The sequence below is a fragment of the Pleurodeles waltl genome, chromosome 3_1 (genome assembly GCF_031143425.1).
Source record: "Pleurodeles waltl isolate 20211129_DDA chromosome 3_1, aPleWal1.hap1.20221129, whole genome shotgun sequence".
Classification (NCBI taxonomy): Eukaryota; Metazoa; Chordata; class Amphibia; order Caudata; family Salamandridae; genus Pleurodeles; species Pleurodeles waltl.
The window spans coordinates 1,143,195,206-1,143,209,881 of NC_090440.1; the positions used below are offsets into that span (position 1 = coordinate 1,143,195,206).

At 42.7% G+C, this 14,676-nt stretch overlaps 1 protein-coding gene across 1 annotated transcript in view; it reads left to right on the forward strand.

The window, feature by feature from the left end:
- Positions 1-474: 474 nt before the first annotated feature.
- NCAPD3 (non-SMC condensin II complex subunit D3) overlaps positions 475-14,676 on the forward strand; it is a 675,764-nt gene continuing 661,562 nt past the window's right edge. Inside the window, exons 1-2 of the mRNA XM_069224452.1 lie at positions 475-708; positions 10,624-10,778. Coding sequence (XP_069080553.1) covers positions 492-708; positions 10,624-10,778 — 372 coding nt within the window. The 5' untranslated portion in view covers positions 475-491. The remainder of the gene's footprint in view (positions 709-10,623; positions 10,779-14,676) is intronic.

Sequence of the window (14,676 nt, forward strand, 5' to 3'; positions counted from 1 at the left end):
CAAGGAGGGACAAACGTAAAGCATTTACACTGAAAATTAAAGATTTTTGTAAGGCAAGCTCATTAACAAGTGATAATTATGGGCTTGTGGTGGGCGTGATTAAAAGTCCAGATACATACGAACACGTCGGAAAAAGCTCGACCTAAAAAATACAAAGTAACTAACACGAGAACATTTGGCTCTTGCTACACCATTTCAATAGGGCCACCGCTTCGTAAATAACACCATCGCATATTTTTATGATCATACGACTCGAGAAACTCAAAGTAGAAGTGGGTCGAGTAATAAAGTAACAGTGGCAAGTACAAATATTAGACGAAAGCTATAGATTTTTGGCATAGAAGAAACTTAATATACCACATTTATTAACGGCTATTGTAGTATCTTGTTATGTGTTTGCAATATTATCCTTGTTAAAAAATACTAAATGGAACATATTGACTTCCTCACACTATTTCCGTAGTCAATCGCGTAGAAACCCATATCCCAAGATGGCCGCCTTGTTGACAAAGACCGACGCGTCGTATAGGCTGGAATCCTGTGACAGCTGTTTGTACGTCACAGTCGCGCGCTGCCCGGAATGGTTTGTTTCGATCTATGCTTTTGGCGCGCGTATTCTAACCGAGGTGACAGGGAAAATGCCTGGAGCTGGTGAAGCGCCGTTACTGGAGGCGCTGCAGGCTTGGGGTCTGCAGGGATTAAGCCAAGGTGAGCAACTCTTACGTTCTTTAACATTTGTGATGGGGGTTGTTCGTACTAGTAGTCTTCGGGAAAAGATACACAGGGTTTTTCCATACTTTGAAAGGACTCGTGGTTCTGGCAGCCTTTTCTTGTGGCACACGGTGTCTGCCAACCTCTGATGGGGTCATATTTCTGTTCCCTTAAGGAAGGGTGTCTGCGAGTCTCTCTTGGCAAAAGGTAGCTGTCATGTGTAAGGTGGAGGTGATGTTCCTACCGTGGCATGAGGTAAGCGTCTGATGGAACATGGAGTCTGACAGCTTCTTGAGGAGCACAGGGAGCCTGACAAAGTCGTGTGAGGCCCTGTTAGAGCACAGTAGGTCTGCAAACAATATCAGACCTCTTTGTGGTATCCTTATTGTGATGTAATGATTCTTGTAATCTTTGCTTCTTATATTCTGTAATATACATTCAGTGTTCTTTAGTTGTGTGTTGCTAGAGTGCATCTTCCAAGCTTGTTACTAAGTTCGAGGTTCCTGCCTTGCAGGACAGTTGTCCGTTAGGCAGATATCCTGGGACTGCAGAACTGGGCAGACTTTTGTCGATGGGCTTCTTACCTTGGAAACAGATCGTTAACAAATGGATGTTATCTTCATAACCATGTCGTGCTTATTTCGAGGAAACCGCTTCAACACTTGTCATACAAAGTATTTAGGTAGCTTTTCATAGGATGCAGTTGTGTTCAGTTTTCTTATGGTACATAGTTCTGCCTCTCTCTCTCTTTCTCTCTCTCTCTGTGAAGAGCAGGGATCAATCAGTGTCCTTTTGGTTTCAATGTCATCAGACAGGTGGGGTTTTGAGGGAAAGGGATGTGATGGGGAGGGTAATTTGCTTGGGTGTCCCCAGGCAGGCTAAGCTCCCTGCACGTCCCTCTCATGCCAAGTGAGCACTGTGATGTCATCAGGGTTATGTGAGCTTGTTCTGTGTGAGTCAGCTCAGGAAACCTGATCAATGTAAAGTGGCACCTTGCACATCAACATTGTGTTGGGGCAGAGTAGTGGTGCAAACGAGGACACTGAACACTAGAATTGATTACAGGTATTGGCGTTCAAGAACACCCTCCCCACCTTTTATTTCCTAGTGATGTTTGGCCTTATCATCACTCTGCGTGACTTTCTCTTAACATTGTGCTGGGTGGAACACCAAATGTCGTTTCTCATATATAATGGACAAATTGTAATGCAGCAAACATAAATGTGTAACTGTTGGACCTGTCTCTTTTTGCAGGGTTAGCCACACACTTTTGCCTTCTTCCTCCTATTTTTTTCTGACCTGTTTGTGTTGGCTTTAGTACTATGGACACTTTACCACTGCCAACCAGTGCTAAAGTGCATATGCTCTCTGTCTAAAATGTATTGCTGATTGGTTATCCATGATTGGCATATTTGGTCTACTAGTAAGTTCCTAGTAAAGTGCACAATGTGTGCCCAGGTCCTGTAAATCAAGTGCTACAAGTCAGCATGCAGCACTGATTATGCCTCCCACATAAGTAACGTTTAAACATGTCTCATACCTGCCACTGCAGGATGTGTGTGGGCAGTAATAAACTGCCGTTTCAATCTGGCAGTTGCACCTGCTTGCCAGGCCCAAACCTTCCCTTTTAGTGCAGGTAAGTCGCCTCTAAAGTAGGCCAAAGGCAGCCCCATGGCCAGGGGGCAGCGTATTTTTATAAGGTAGGGCATGTGCTAGTGTGTTTTACCTGTCCTGATAGTGAAGTACTGCTAAATTCGGTTTCACTATTGCCAGGACTCTTTTCCATAGGTGGACTTGGGGATTGCCTTGAAATGTCTTTTTAGTGTAATTTCCCATAGGAGCAGATAGAGTGTGGAGTTTGGGATCTCTGAACTCATTTAAAAATACAGCTTTTGATGAGGTTGTTATTTGAATTGTTAGGCTTGAAACTGCCACTTTTGGAAAGTGGTCATTTTCTTGCTTAACTATTCTGTGTCCCTGCCTGTGTTTGGAATACATGTCTGGGTCATGATGATAGTTGGACTGTTTGTGAAGTCACTCTAGACAGTCACACAAAGGAAGCCGCGTTATGCCCTGCATTTCCTGACAGGTCTTCCTGAACTAGAGTGGGGGAAGGAGCTGACACTTGCATCTGAATAGGCCTGTGCCTGTCCTTACACAAAACAGTCTCCAACCCCCTGGAGTGTGTTTGGGGGCAGAGCAGGAAAAGGCAGGGTCTTGTGTATTACAAATATTTCTCTTTGAAGTTTGCCTACTTCAAAGACAGACATGGTTATAAGTACTGGACCTCTGACACCACAAAGTTAGAACACTTATGGACTGAGGACATTCTGCCAGGAAGAAGAGCTGGATGCCACAGGAGGGACTGCTTCTTGCTTTGTTGTGCTGACCTGCTGCTTCTGTCCTGGAAGTGAAAGAAATGGACTTTGCTTCCTCTATCCTGCTTTCCAAGGTTCTCCAAGGGCTTTGAACTGAGCTTGCCTCCTGTTAAGAAGTCTTCATCTGCCAGTGCCTGGGCTCTTCTGCTGAGAGTCTTAACATGGCAGGTGGTGCCAACTCCAGTCCCTGAGCCCTTGGAAGTGTAAGCTGGTGTACTGAAGGAGAAAATCCACGTGTCGATGCACTTCGACTGAAAAATCAATGCAATGCCTGTCTCGAGGTTGAAGAATTGACTCAGCGCCTGTTCTATCCCGATTCTAGCAACACCACGCTTCTGAACTTTCCACGCATCGTCCCTGGGTATCAGTTTCTTGCCGACCACGCACCACAGTAAAGAACTCCGACTACGTGTCCAGAAACAAACACATCACCTTTCCTGTGAGGAAACAATCGATGCATCACCTCTCCTGCCTGTAAGGAATCGATGCATCGCCTTACATGAGTGGAAAGAACTGACGCATCACCTCCCCTGCACAGTAAGGAACTGATGCAGCACTTTGCATTTTTGGCACTTCACCTTCCCTGCGACCCCATCATCTTTGTTTTTGATGCACCTCAGGTACTCTGTGATAAAAATATACAGCCATTGATTCCTATGCATTGAGACTCATTTAAACCTTTAAAAAGTGATATCTTTACTTGTGTATGTTGGATTTTTGTCTTTCTGGTCTTGTTTTACTCAGATAAATATTGGCTGTTGATTTTAAACTGGTGTGGAGTTCTTTTGTAGTGTTTTCACTGTGTGTATGTTTGTGTATACACCGACACTTTATGTATTGCCTCAGAGATACTTTATACATTTCCTCTGAAATAAGCCTGACTGCTCATGCCAAGCTCCCAAGGGGGTGAACAGGGATTATCTTAGCTGTGTGGCTCCCTTACCCTGACTAGAGTGAAGGTGCCTACTTGGTCAGGATGCAAACCACTGCCAACTAGAGACCCAATTTCTAACAGTAATGTATAGTCTCTCAGCTTCTGTGACGTTCTGGGATTCTTTCAGAGGGTATACAGAGTTATTTAGCTACCAGGAACTGGTATTGTTCTGGAATGCCTTTCTGTGATTGTTGGCATCCTCTGGAATTTGGTCATCCTTTCCTCAGCAGCTTCTCATGGCATTTCTACCTTTGTAGATTCATTGCTGCCCACTGTATGCTGTTACCCCCCCACCCCTTTTCCTTTCAGAACCGTCCATCGTTTTCATTGGTGATATTTTATTTAAATAGTGACACATTGTAAGTAACAATTTCCCTCCCTTTCTTGGAGGAGAGCATTGTCCTCTTCTGTTAGTAATCACCCACTGAGTTAGCTCATATGAGTCAAAATTAGCCATGCGGATGCCAGGTTTTGACCTGTGCGTGATAATGTGCACATCGGGATCTACATCTTGTCGTCTTCTGATTGCACTGTCATTGTTGGTCCTTCACTTTCCTTGACTCTGCTCACTGTCAATTTTGGTTGTTATGTAACCTGGGACTGTTGTGATATTGTCTCTAGGAGCTCTTCTGAATAATGTAGTTGCAGTCAAATGCATAGTTGTGCAATGCGGGGGATTCCGGTAAGCATGCAAGAAGCTGTGATGTGTCCACTCAGTGTTGCTACCCATTTCTGCAGCTATGCACTATGTCTTGTTCAGGATATGTAGGAAGAATTCCACCTCCCACTGGCTTGGTGCCATTGTGGTATTACCTTGTGATGCTGAATGTACAGTTCTTGCATGTATGCTTTAAAACCTGTCTGTTAAAGGATGGACGATGTCCTTCTTGAGGCAAACAAGAAGACCATAAGCTGTGAAGATTTTCTCCAGCGTTGGTTTGCTTCTTTTAATCACTGAAGGCTCCACAGTCTCGACTATTGGGTACTTGGAGCACAAGCCCATATGAATGAGGTGTCCACCTGGTAAGTTGCAGAGATCTACACTAACTTTAACCCAGGGCCCCGTGCAGGCATCTTCTGTGATAATGGGAGCTGAAAGATGTTGCATTTTTTTGTTGCCTTGGCAAAGAAGGCAGGAAGTCATCATCGTTTCCATACACTTGTATGTCTGTGGAAACCACACTTTCTCTCTCAGGTGTGGTTTTCTCTTTTTTTTGTGATCCAGTGATGTCTCTGACTATGCGCCGCTGGAGACTTTTTAGGATCACAATCTTGAAACCTCTCAGCAGGGTCACCACTTCCGTTTAAAATGAGTTTATTGCTCACTTTCCGTATTTCCACAGTATTGCTTCTCTTCATCTGTTGCTTCATGGCCGGATTAAATCCTTTTCAGCTGTTTTCTTGAAGTCCCTTTTTCAGCAGCTGCATGTATAAATCATTTACGGCACAGTCAATTTCTTCTAGGGAGAGAGCTTTTGAGCAGCTCCTTGAGATGTGAGCTATATTAAGGCCTGCAAAGGTTTGACAAAGTGCTGGATCTCTGTGTTTTTCACCAGGTGTCGTGCAAAGTAATCAGCCAGGCATGCTGACCATGATCCATGCTTGACTTTAGAGCTGTGCTGCTGATGTTGTAAAGCACACTTTTAAAATCTTGGTGTGGTAAGCTGTGATGTACTATTAAAAAAAAAAAAAAAAAAGCAGCTGTACCAGCAGTTTGTGGTTCTTTTATAATGCAAAGTCTATCCTGAACAGGATTAGGTATCATTGGTTACATTGCCATTTGATTGCCAGGCTTTGCTTTGTATTTGAGAATATCTTGTCTCAGTATCAGTTAACACTCTTCTGGAAAAGGTGCTTGGTTTCCTGTGTTCTCACTGATGTTCCTGAAAGGGGACTGCCCCAGCCTAGTCGGACCAGTTCTACCTAGGCTTAAGTGTCAAAATAATGCTTTGTTTTGCTCTTTTGATTGCTGACTTGATATCTTCGAAAGCCTCTCATGTTTATGGTGCCAGGACTATGTGAGTGACTATTTTGTAAAGTCACAAAGGGGTTGGTAAGTAATTGATCATACCTAAAGAAGCTTCTCTCCTCCAAGGCATTTCTAGCTGTTTGTACCTTCTTGAGGTCATAAGTCTTCTGATGTGGTCAAAAATAAGTAGCCAAAAAATCAATATTGTCTCTCAGAAACTTCTGTTTATCCTTGTGTAAGGTCAAATAGGCTTCTCTAAGGCACTGCCGAGTGTTGTGAAGTATTTTGTTATGCTCATCCAGTGCTTTTGCATAGTTAAGGATGTCATCACTCGGATTTAAGATGCCCAGCTGTCCTTTAAGGGTTTCTTGTTTTGCATTCTGAAAAGCCTCATCTACTGATGAAACCCAGGATCTCAGTTTTGTGTCCCTTCTCAATCCAATGTGAGTTGAGAAGGTAGTGATACAGCAACTGTCTTTGCCAATCGTTAGCTAATGGTACCCTGTGTTCAAATTTAGCTTAGAAAATCACTTCACACCATTCAGATCTCTCTATACGTCACAGAGTGTTGAGACTTGTTTGTCTTTCTCTCTGTATTGTCACTTTAGGTAGTCTTATGAGAAAGAGCCATGGTATGGACTCATTTACTCTGTCAATTACTTCAACCCTCTTCCAGTCGTTTCAACTGAAGCTTGAATTTCTTTTGGAGATGAAACAAGACCCTTCTGCATCAGGCATCGCCAATTTGATGGTGTCATCGGCATGGACTTGAAATTTCTCACTTTTAGACACCCCAGTTATACAAAGCTGTCTTCATATTCCTCAAGGATTTTGTTAACTTCCATGATACTAAAGCAGCATGCAAAGAAGATTGAACCAAGTGGATCTTCTGTGGCGAAGTGGATGAGGGGTGCCAGTGCCATCGTCAACAATGAAGAACCTGGTCTTTATAGTTTGAGATTTGTTGCACAACGTTTACAAATATGCCTGCGATTGGTAGTGACTTGTGACTTCAGTTTGCAAAGATGCTGGTTTCTGTCTTCTGAATCGCAGGCTAAGGACGGAGAGGTAGTATTGTGTCTTCTCCATGACTTTGAGTGATGCCTGGTGTCTGAGAGAAACAATGTTTGTCTGATTGATGGTGACCTCGCATTTCAGGGGAGATCTTCCATTGGACCCCTGATAGGTGACAGACATGTGAAAACTGTTTTCATCCTCCTCAATTTCCCCATCTGGGCACAGCTTTTGAAGGCTTCACCTGGTAAGTATTTTCGTTGTGTCATTGCATAGTGATCAGAGTGAAGAATCCTCAACTACGTTGGGAACATCCCTCTTCTCATCCCATGTTTGCTGGGAACATACTTTTTCCTCCCCCCCCCCCCCCCCCGCCCCCTCCAATCTCACTTGCAAACAATTTCAAAGTGGTATTTAAGGCCACATGCTGCACATGTCACATATTCAGCCATTAGTTTCGGAATGGGGTTCTCTTCCACAGTATCCGCATTGGAGCAAGCCACTGGTGGTGTTTCTGCCTGTCTGGGGTCATCTTGGGCAGTGGTCTACTATAGATGGCATCTGCTGTTTCCATTTTCACAGGTTGATTTGGTTCCTCGCTCTCTCCCAGTTCAATTTTTTCCCACAACTCTGTCATTGCAATGGTTTGGACTTTGGCTAGTCTGTTTGACCTGTCCATAGTTTTGATTTTATTAAGTCTTATTCAAAGTTTGTGGAGAATTGATTGTGTCAGGCCTGCTGATCTGTAGTCTTGAACGTTTTATGCTACATTTTCCTTGTTGTCCATACATGTAGTTTCTAATTTTCTTAGGTGGGCAGAAAATTGTTGATCAATTCTCTCTTTTTGTTTCACTTGCTTGAGTATGAAGCGCCTGTGGTCCAGGTTGAGCTAAAGTTTGCCTCACAATTATCATAATCGCTGGTGTCTGGTAAGTTTAAAAAGAGTTTGCAGCATAGTGCAGTGAGAGTGACCATTTTATACCCTGAACTGTCTCTGACTTATTGTGTTAGTCCATGCATATGGTTTACTAGGGAGAAGCCACTGCGGGGCCTGTGAGTTCACTGAAGGGGAATATATTGCTCACTGTTTCTGATGGGTTTGGGGTGGGACTTCTGCTGGTGGAGGATTTGGCACTAATGCAGCTGGTATTTGATGCTGCTTCTGAACTGTGGTTATCCTTCCACACGCCTGGTTAGTGAGTTTTATTACCACGGTCTGTCTTGACAGTCGGTTTATTTTTTATTTTTTATTTGATTGGTGGTGCAGTGTGGTCTGTCCTTATGTCTCATGTTGTTAGTCTTTTAGTTTTTTGGCTTTGGGCACACGCGATGTGGTCTTGCATGGAGGACTCAAGAGAATGCCCAGTTTGTTTCTTTACTTTTGTATCTCACATGTCCCTCTCTTCTGTAGAAGAGTGTTGATATGTGCCCCATATTGGGGGTCTTTATGCTGCCGGGACATAGGTATCCCGTCTCTGCAGCCATTTTCCACGCACAGCTGATGGTCTTTCCTGCCCTTTCTATATCTGCCAGCAATGTTCGATTCTTGGAGTTCCGTCGCTGGGGTAATGCAAGCTTGCATTCATCAGGCTTTGAAGGATGTGAGGTGGGGCGGGTGACACAGGTTCTCTCTGCCTTGTCGCCATTGTGATTTGGTGGGATAGTAGTGGAAATGTTAGCAATATCTTTTTTCTTTTTCACTTCTATACTCAGTAAGGCTAGTAGCGATGAGGCAGCAGCGACAGTTCCTCCCTCTTTGATTTTATGACCAGAAGCAGGTTGTTAAGGTTTCCATATCAATTTAATGGGCAGGCCAGCCGGTTCTCCTGCTAGGACAAATTATTCATTATCACAGCAGTGTTCCTTACAGTACCAGAAACTGCATCATTTCACAGCAGCTCCATGCCACTCAATACCACAGTAAGGGCACATCCCTTTTTAAAAAAAAATACTTTATTTAATTTATTTAGATGAGTACATTCACCCGCAGTACAGCAGCATGGGAAGGGGAACAGTGCGAGCATTAGCACATCGAGTCAATCAAAGACAACAGAGCAAGGCAATACTAAGTAAGAGCAGATGCTTAGTTGCCATGCAGCAACAGTTCCTATAGATCCACCTTTCTATGTGCTTTAAGTCATTGCACTTCTTCTTTGATCTCCTGTTGTAGAAATGTATTTCTTCTTGAGTGGGATGTGTTTCTTCTTTGACCTCCTTCGTAGACCACCTTTAGCCATTAATGCAACTATGGTTTAATTTTCAGTATTCTTGTTTCCTCTGTACAGACTGTAGTTTGTGCATTGCTTTGTATTTCTAGCATTGCTCCAACTGTATCTTGGTGGAATTCGCACTCTAGTACCATCCATTCTTACAAAGCTAGGTAGCGCTAATACAGTTGGGGTATAAAAGACGTGGGCCAGCAGTAGATGTAATGTATGTGATCGCCTGTGGAATCAAACCCCAACAGTTTAGTATGTTCTGGAGCAGGCCCAGGTTGCTGGTAGCCTCTTTGGCGGCCCTGAGGTTTGCTAGCCCATGAGTGATACAGGGCTCTAATAGTCTAAAGGCAACATGGAACTAGATTCGCACAGAATAGCTTGATTTGCAGAAAGGGCAGGTGAGGAGTATGAGAACTGATTGTCGGGGGCAAAGTTGTGTGAAGCAAACTAGCCATCCACATTGACATGAGCATTGTCAGACCATAAGACTGAAGACCTAATGGCTCTTAGATGAGAGTATTTCTGACATGCATAGATACATTAATGTGACTGACATACATACATATGTTTTAGATTACACATAACTTAATTACTAAGGAAATAATGCATTCAAGTTGAATATAATTATTTTCTGTTTCTTAGAAATACAGTTAAAAAACATATTATGGTTGAATGCCTTGTCACTGAACAAGTCACTGTTTCCTATATCTTCAGTTGAAATTGACATCTCATTAAAGATAATTTGGTTGAAAAAGGTTTATTTGAAACTATTTAAACTTTCAGTGATAAATCTCATTTGGACTTTCCTTTTTATAATTCTCTAAAATTAACTTAATTTAGTAATATTCTAAAATCTACTTGCATACCTTTTGTGTAAACTTTCCTAAAGCTGTTAATACCCTAACTTTGACTTAAGTGTTACCCCGACATAACAACAACCCCTAGCTATTCCCTTCATGCCTATTCAGCTTTTTCCTGGACTTACACTGAGCTTTAGTTGTACTCAACCTGTGCCGAACCTTCTCTGTATCTCTTAAACTGTCCCTAAGCTTGGCATTAAGACTTTTTTCGGCCTAGCCCCACCCATAACCCTAATCTAGTTCTTAACCTTCATCCTATTATGATGATTTTGTGTAAACGTGTTACTCTGCTTTGTATTCCTTGGATTCGTTTTTTTTCATTGAAAACGTTTTCACTTCCATCTGCTTGGCAAAAATGACAGAGCACAGAATGCACCAGGTAATAATTAAAATGCCAAGATCAAAGTATTAATGTGCCCCCATCTTCTGAATGATGAATTCTTTTCCATTTAATAATATTCTGAACATTTTAATTGATGCTTTATCTTGTTTGTTTTTATTATGACTGACTCCCTAGTTTTTCTTTCTTTTGTTTTAGCATGGGTCGACACAGTGTGGGAGCTGGATTTCACTGAAACTGAGCCTTTGGATTCACGAGTACAAGAGGAGATCACAGAAAATGGAGTGGAAGCCTTCAACAAACTTTACAAGTGCCTCTATCCCTTTGCAGTTGAAGACCAAGAGACCTCAGAGGTGTGTCCCATTATTGCTTTCCAATACTTCCACATGCCTTTTTGCATGTCTGTTGGGCGTTGCTCCTAATGTTTAGTCTTTTGACGAGGATCTTACATACATGATTAGTGCAGTATAATTTGAAAACTGTTATTTTTCTTTTTTAACTTGGGTTTTTAAATACTGTTTCTTTTATTTTCTGTAAAGCATTAGTCTCCCCTTTTCCATTTTACCATTCCCCTCTATCTGTCCCTAACTGTGCCAGTCCAACTTAAGTGTATAGGTTTCGAACTTAGTTTTTGTTCAGATTCAGTTAGCTATACCCAAGATACCCATCTTTTAAAAGGGGCATTTTGCACTGTGACCACCCAGCCATCTACTTCTTTCGCCAATCCCTGTTGTCACTACTCTCACTGCTCTGATAGGTTTTTTCCTACTGTGTAATGTTTTCCCTAGTGACCTTTTGCTTTGTCCCCTTCCAGCACAGTGTTTTAAATTTGGGCCCCCCTCCAAAACTTTATGGTAAGGATTGAGGGACCGTGAGTAGCAGGGCTGAGGTTGTGGGGGGGAGGGGGAAGGGTGTCTTATGCGATCATTTCAGGACTACTTTTTCTATAACATTTACTCCATATTAAATTTGTGACTTAAAAAGAACAAATGCATTAAACAAAAATCGAAACTAGCCAAAAAATCACTGCTCCACGTAAGTGGGGTGTTATGAGACCCTCGCACTCCTGGGCTTCAGTGCCACAGCACCTTCTTCACTAATGGTATGTACTACATCACAAAGTGAGCTGTTTGTGCCCTTTGTTAAATACGTGAGCCCCCATATTATCCCATCAGCTTCCCACCATCTGTCTGATTCCAAGGGAGCTGTCTCCTCTGATTCAATTCCCCTCCATTAGGTAATTGTTCTGAGGCCCAAAAACACTGCCACAACAAGTGTGAACTGGTCCCTAATGCAGGCAACAAAGGATAGTAACCTAGCCATAACTGTGGTTTAGTTGCCCCCTCACACCACTTTGCGATGTTTGAGTGAGTGGCCAACTAAACTCCACTGCGCCAACAGCACCAAGGAAAACTATAGCCCTGTCTCCTTTGCCTACTCCACTGGGCTATCATACTTTGGCCTACTGCCCAAAGCAGACTGTTAGCCCCTTTGTTTATGACAAAAGGGATAAAAGCAAAAGCCCCACATCTCACCCCTTTTGCTTGGTCCCTGATCTGTGCAAAGCAGTGGTGAAGTGGGCCCTAATGCAGGCAAGGAAAATGGACCCCCATTTCCATCACTGGTAGCAAAAAAGCCATACATGAGGTGTAGTGACCCCACACACTCCTGGTCCCAGAACCACTGCACCTGCTGCGCTGAGTAATAGTGTCCCTTAAAAAATATAGCTCCCTAGTCTTGCCTCTTTCCTAGTGCATCTGTCTGACAAAGCTGTCTCTGTCCATTTGTAAGTAAACAAAATTAGCTCCCACATAGCGCCCCCCCTCTGGGCCATCTTTTAGACGGTATTCTTATATTTAGCGCATTTCCTTTTTCTCCTGGGCCTATTGCTTTAATGTCCCTATGTACTACCAGGGTTTTGCACTGAATGTGACCTTGCTGACTTCCTCCCTGCCACACCTTCAACTCACATGGAACAACGAATGCAAATAATCAGAGCTCGAAGTGGGTGGATCTATGGTGCTCACCCACATTTTTTTTGTTAGTTTTTCAAAAACAGTTTTCACACGTTTTGTTTGGAAACAAACATACCTGGGCGGTTAATGGGCAGTTTCAAAGCCTTTGACTGAAAATTAAGGTGTCCTGAGCTTTGAAGCATAGAGAGAGTCCTAGCTAAAGAAATTGGACATTTCTGCAGGGTGCCTGCTACCTGAAAAAAATGTAAAGACTGCTTGGGAGCCTGTATTATTATTAACTATAATTGATGGAGTCATTTGTAGCTTTATGGTGACAAAGATTTATTCTTTTTGAGAGGTAGTGTGAGGGAATTATCACTGAGTGCTGCAATTCATCGTTTTAATGGACACTTATAAATATGTTTCCACCAGGTACATCCTGAGTACCTATTGCTAAAATATACACTTTAACACCAGTTGCTTTATCTTAAAAACGAAGTCATTTTGTGACAGTTTAACTTATACTGTGTGCAGTACAGTTTTAAAATAGTGACTTCAGTATACACAGTGCTTTCTGTCACGTGCTAGGACTTCGTAGCACTGTAAATAAGCAAGTCACCATTCCTCACTGAATTAAACAGGAATCAGTTATGTGACTGGCCACAGACATCTGCAGTGATTGCATAAAACAATTGAGGCTCAATTAGTTGAACTTGCATTCATTTTTAGGCCTCGACTAGCCAGCGTGTGCTCTGAGACATGTTCTTTACTGTTGGTGGGCTTGGAGGTGACTGTCTCTCCTCACACCTGAAAGTGCGTCCTAGACTGAGGTAGTCCGGCTTGGGGGGCTTTGAGTCTGCGATGCTGGTGCAGAAGGGATAGGGTGCAGTAGCCGGGGCATCATACGAAGGGGCACAACAAAGGTGTAGGAAAGGCAGAGGAATTGTTGAGATTGTTTATTTTTGCACTGGGAAGCATGCATTTGAATCCATCTCCGCCTGCCCCATTCCTCTTTTTTTTCTTCTTCCACCCTGTCCCTGTCCACTCCACATAATTCCACTCCATGCAACACAATGCCGCTCCACATAATTCAACTTCACTGCATGCCACATTTTTACATTCCACAAATTTCAGTTCCACGTAACTCGGCATAACAATTTTGCACAATTCTGTCATTTAGTTCAGCACACACATCCACACCCCATAATTCCACTACACACAACACAGTTCAACTCCTGATAATTCCATTATACGCAATACAATGCCATTACACATAATTCCATGCCACATATATATTCTACGCATATAGCACTGGGCCCAAAAACACACTATTACACTCCACAATTCATCTCCTCTCAATGCCATATCATTTGCCTCAACACGATTCCACTCAATGCCACACTATTCCCGGCCACACAAATACAATTCAAACAGTTCCACACAACACAGTTCGACTTGCCACTACACATCTGTGCTGCAGAATTCCACACCACATAATTTCACACTACATATTTCCAACCCACACAATTCCAGCTCACAAAACGTAATTCAGCCCCACAGCACAACACATAATTCAACCCCACAACACACAATTCTACTTCATGCCACATAATTACAGTCCACATAATTTCCCTCCACACCATACATCATAATTACACTCCACTCAACATAACTACACTCCACATAATTTCATGCCATACAATTCCACCCCCACACCACATGATTCCTCACCACAACACATTTCACTCCACACCAGATAATTCTCCTCCACAGAAACAAAAGGAAAAGCCACAAGGAATAGTCTTGAAGATAAGACCTATTGGTTTTGCCCGTACTTGTTCATTTAAAGTGGGTGTTACATTATATGTGATAGCCTGAAAAGTGAAAGAACAGTGAAATAGTTTCAGAATATTTAGTTTTTGAGCCACACATTTGACCTTTCCACCAAACTCAATCACCTCACCCCATCTACTCTCAGAATCACAGTTTTCAGGCTTTTAAATGCACTTCAGTGCTGTAAACCAAGGCAGCCTGGAACTTGACAAATAAACAAGGTTGCACTTCCAGGTCATCTTCATTTATACTGCATTTGATGTCCCTGGAAATAGTCATTGACCCCAGGGGTGCACGCTTGGAGTTTGGAGACCTTTGCTTCACACAAATCGTATATATACCTCAGCTTAGTACTGATTAGAATGTTAATTCCTTTATTTGGGATAGTCTTCCTTTTAAGAATAAGGGGTGAGGGTTATCCCAAATTGAGTATTTAATCAAGGGCATTATTTGTCTGAAGATC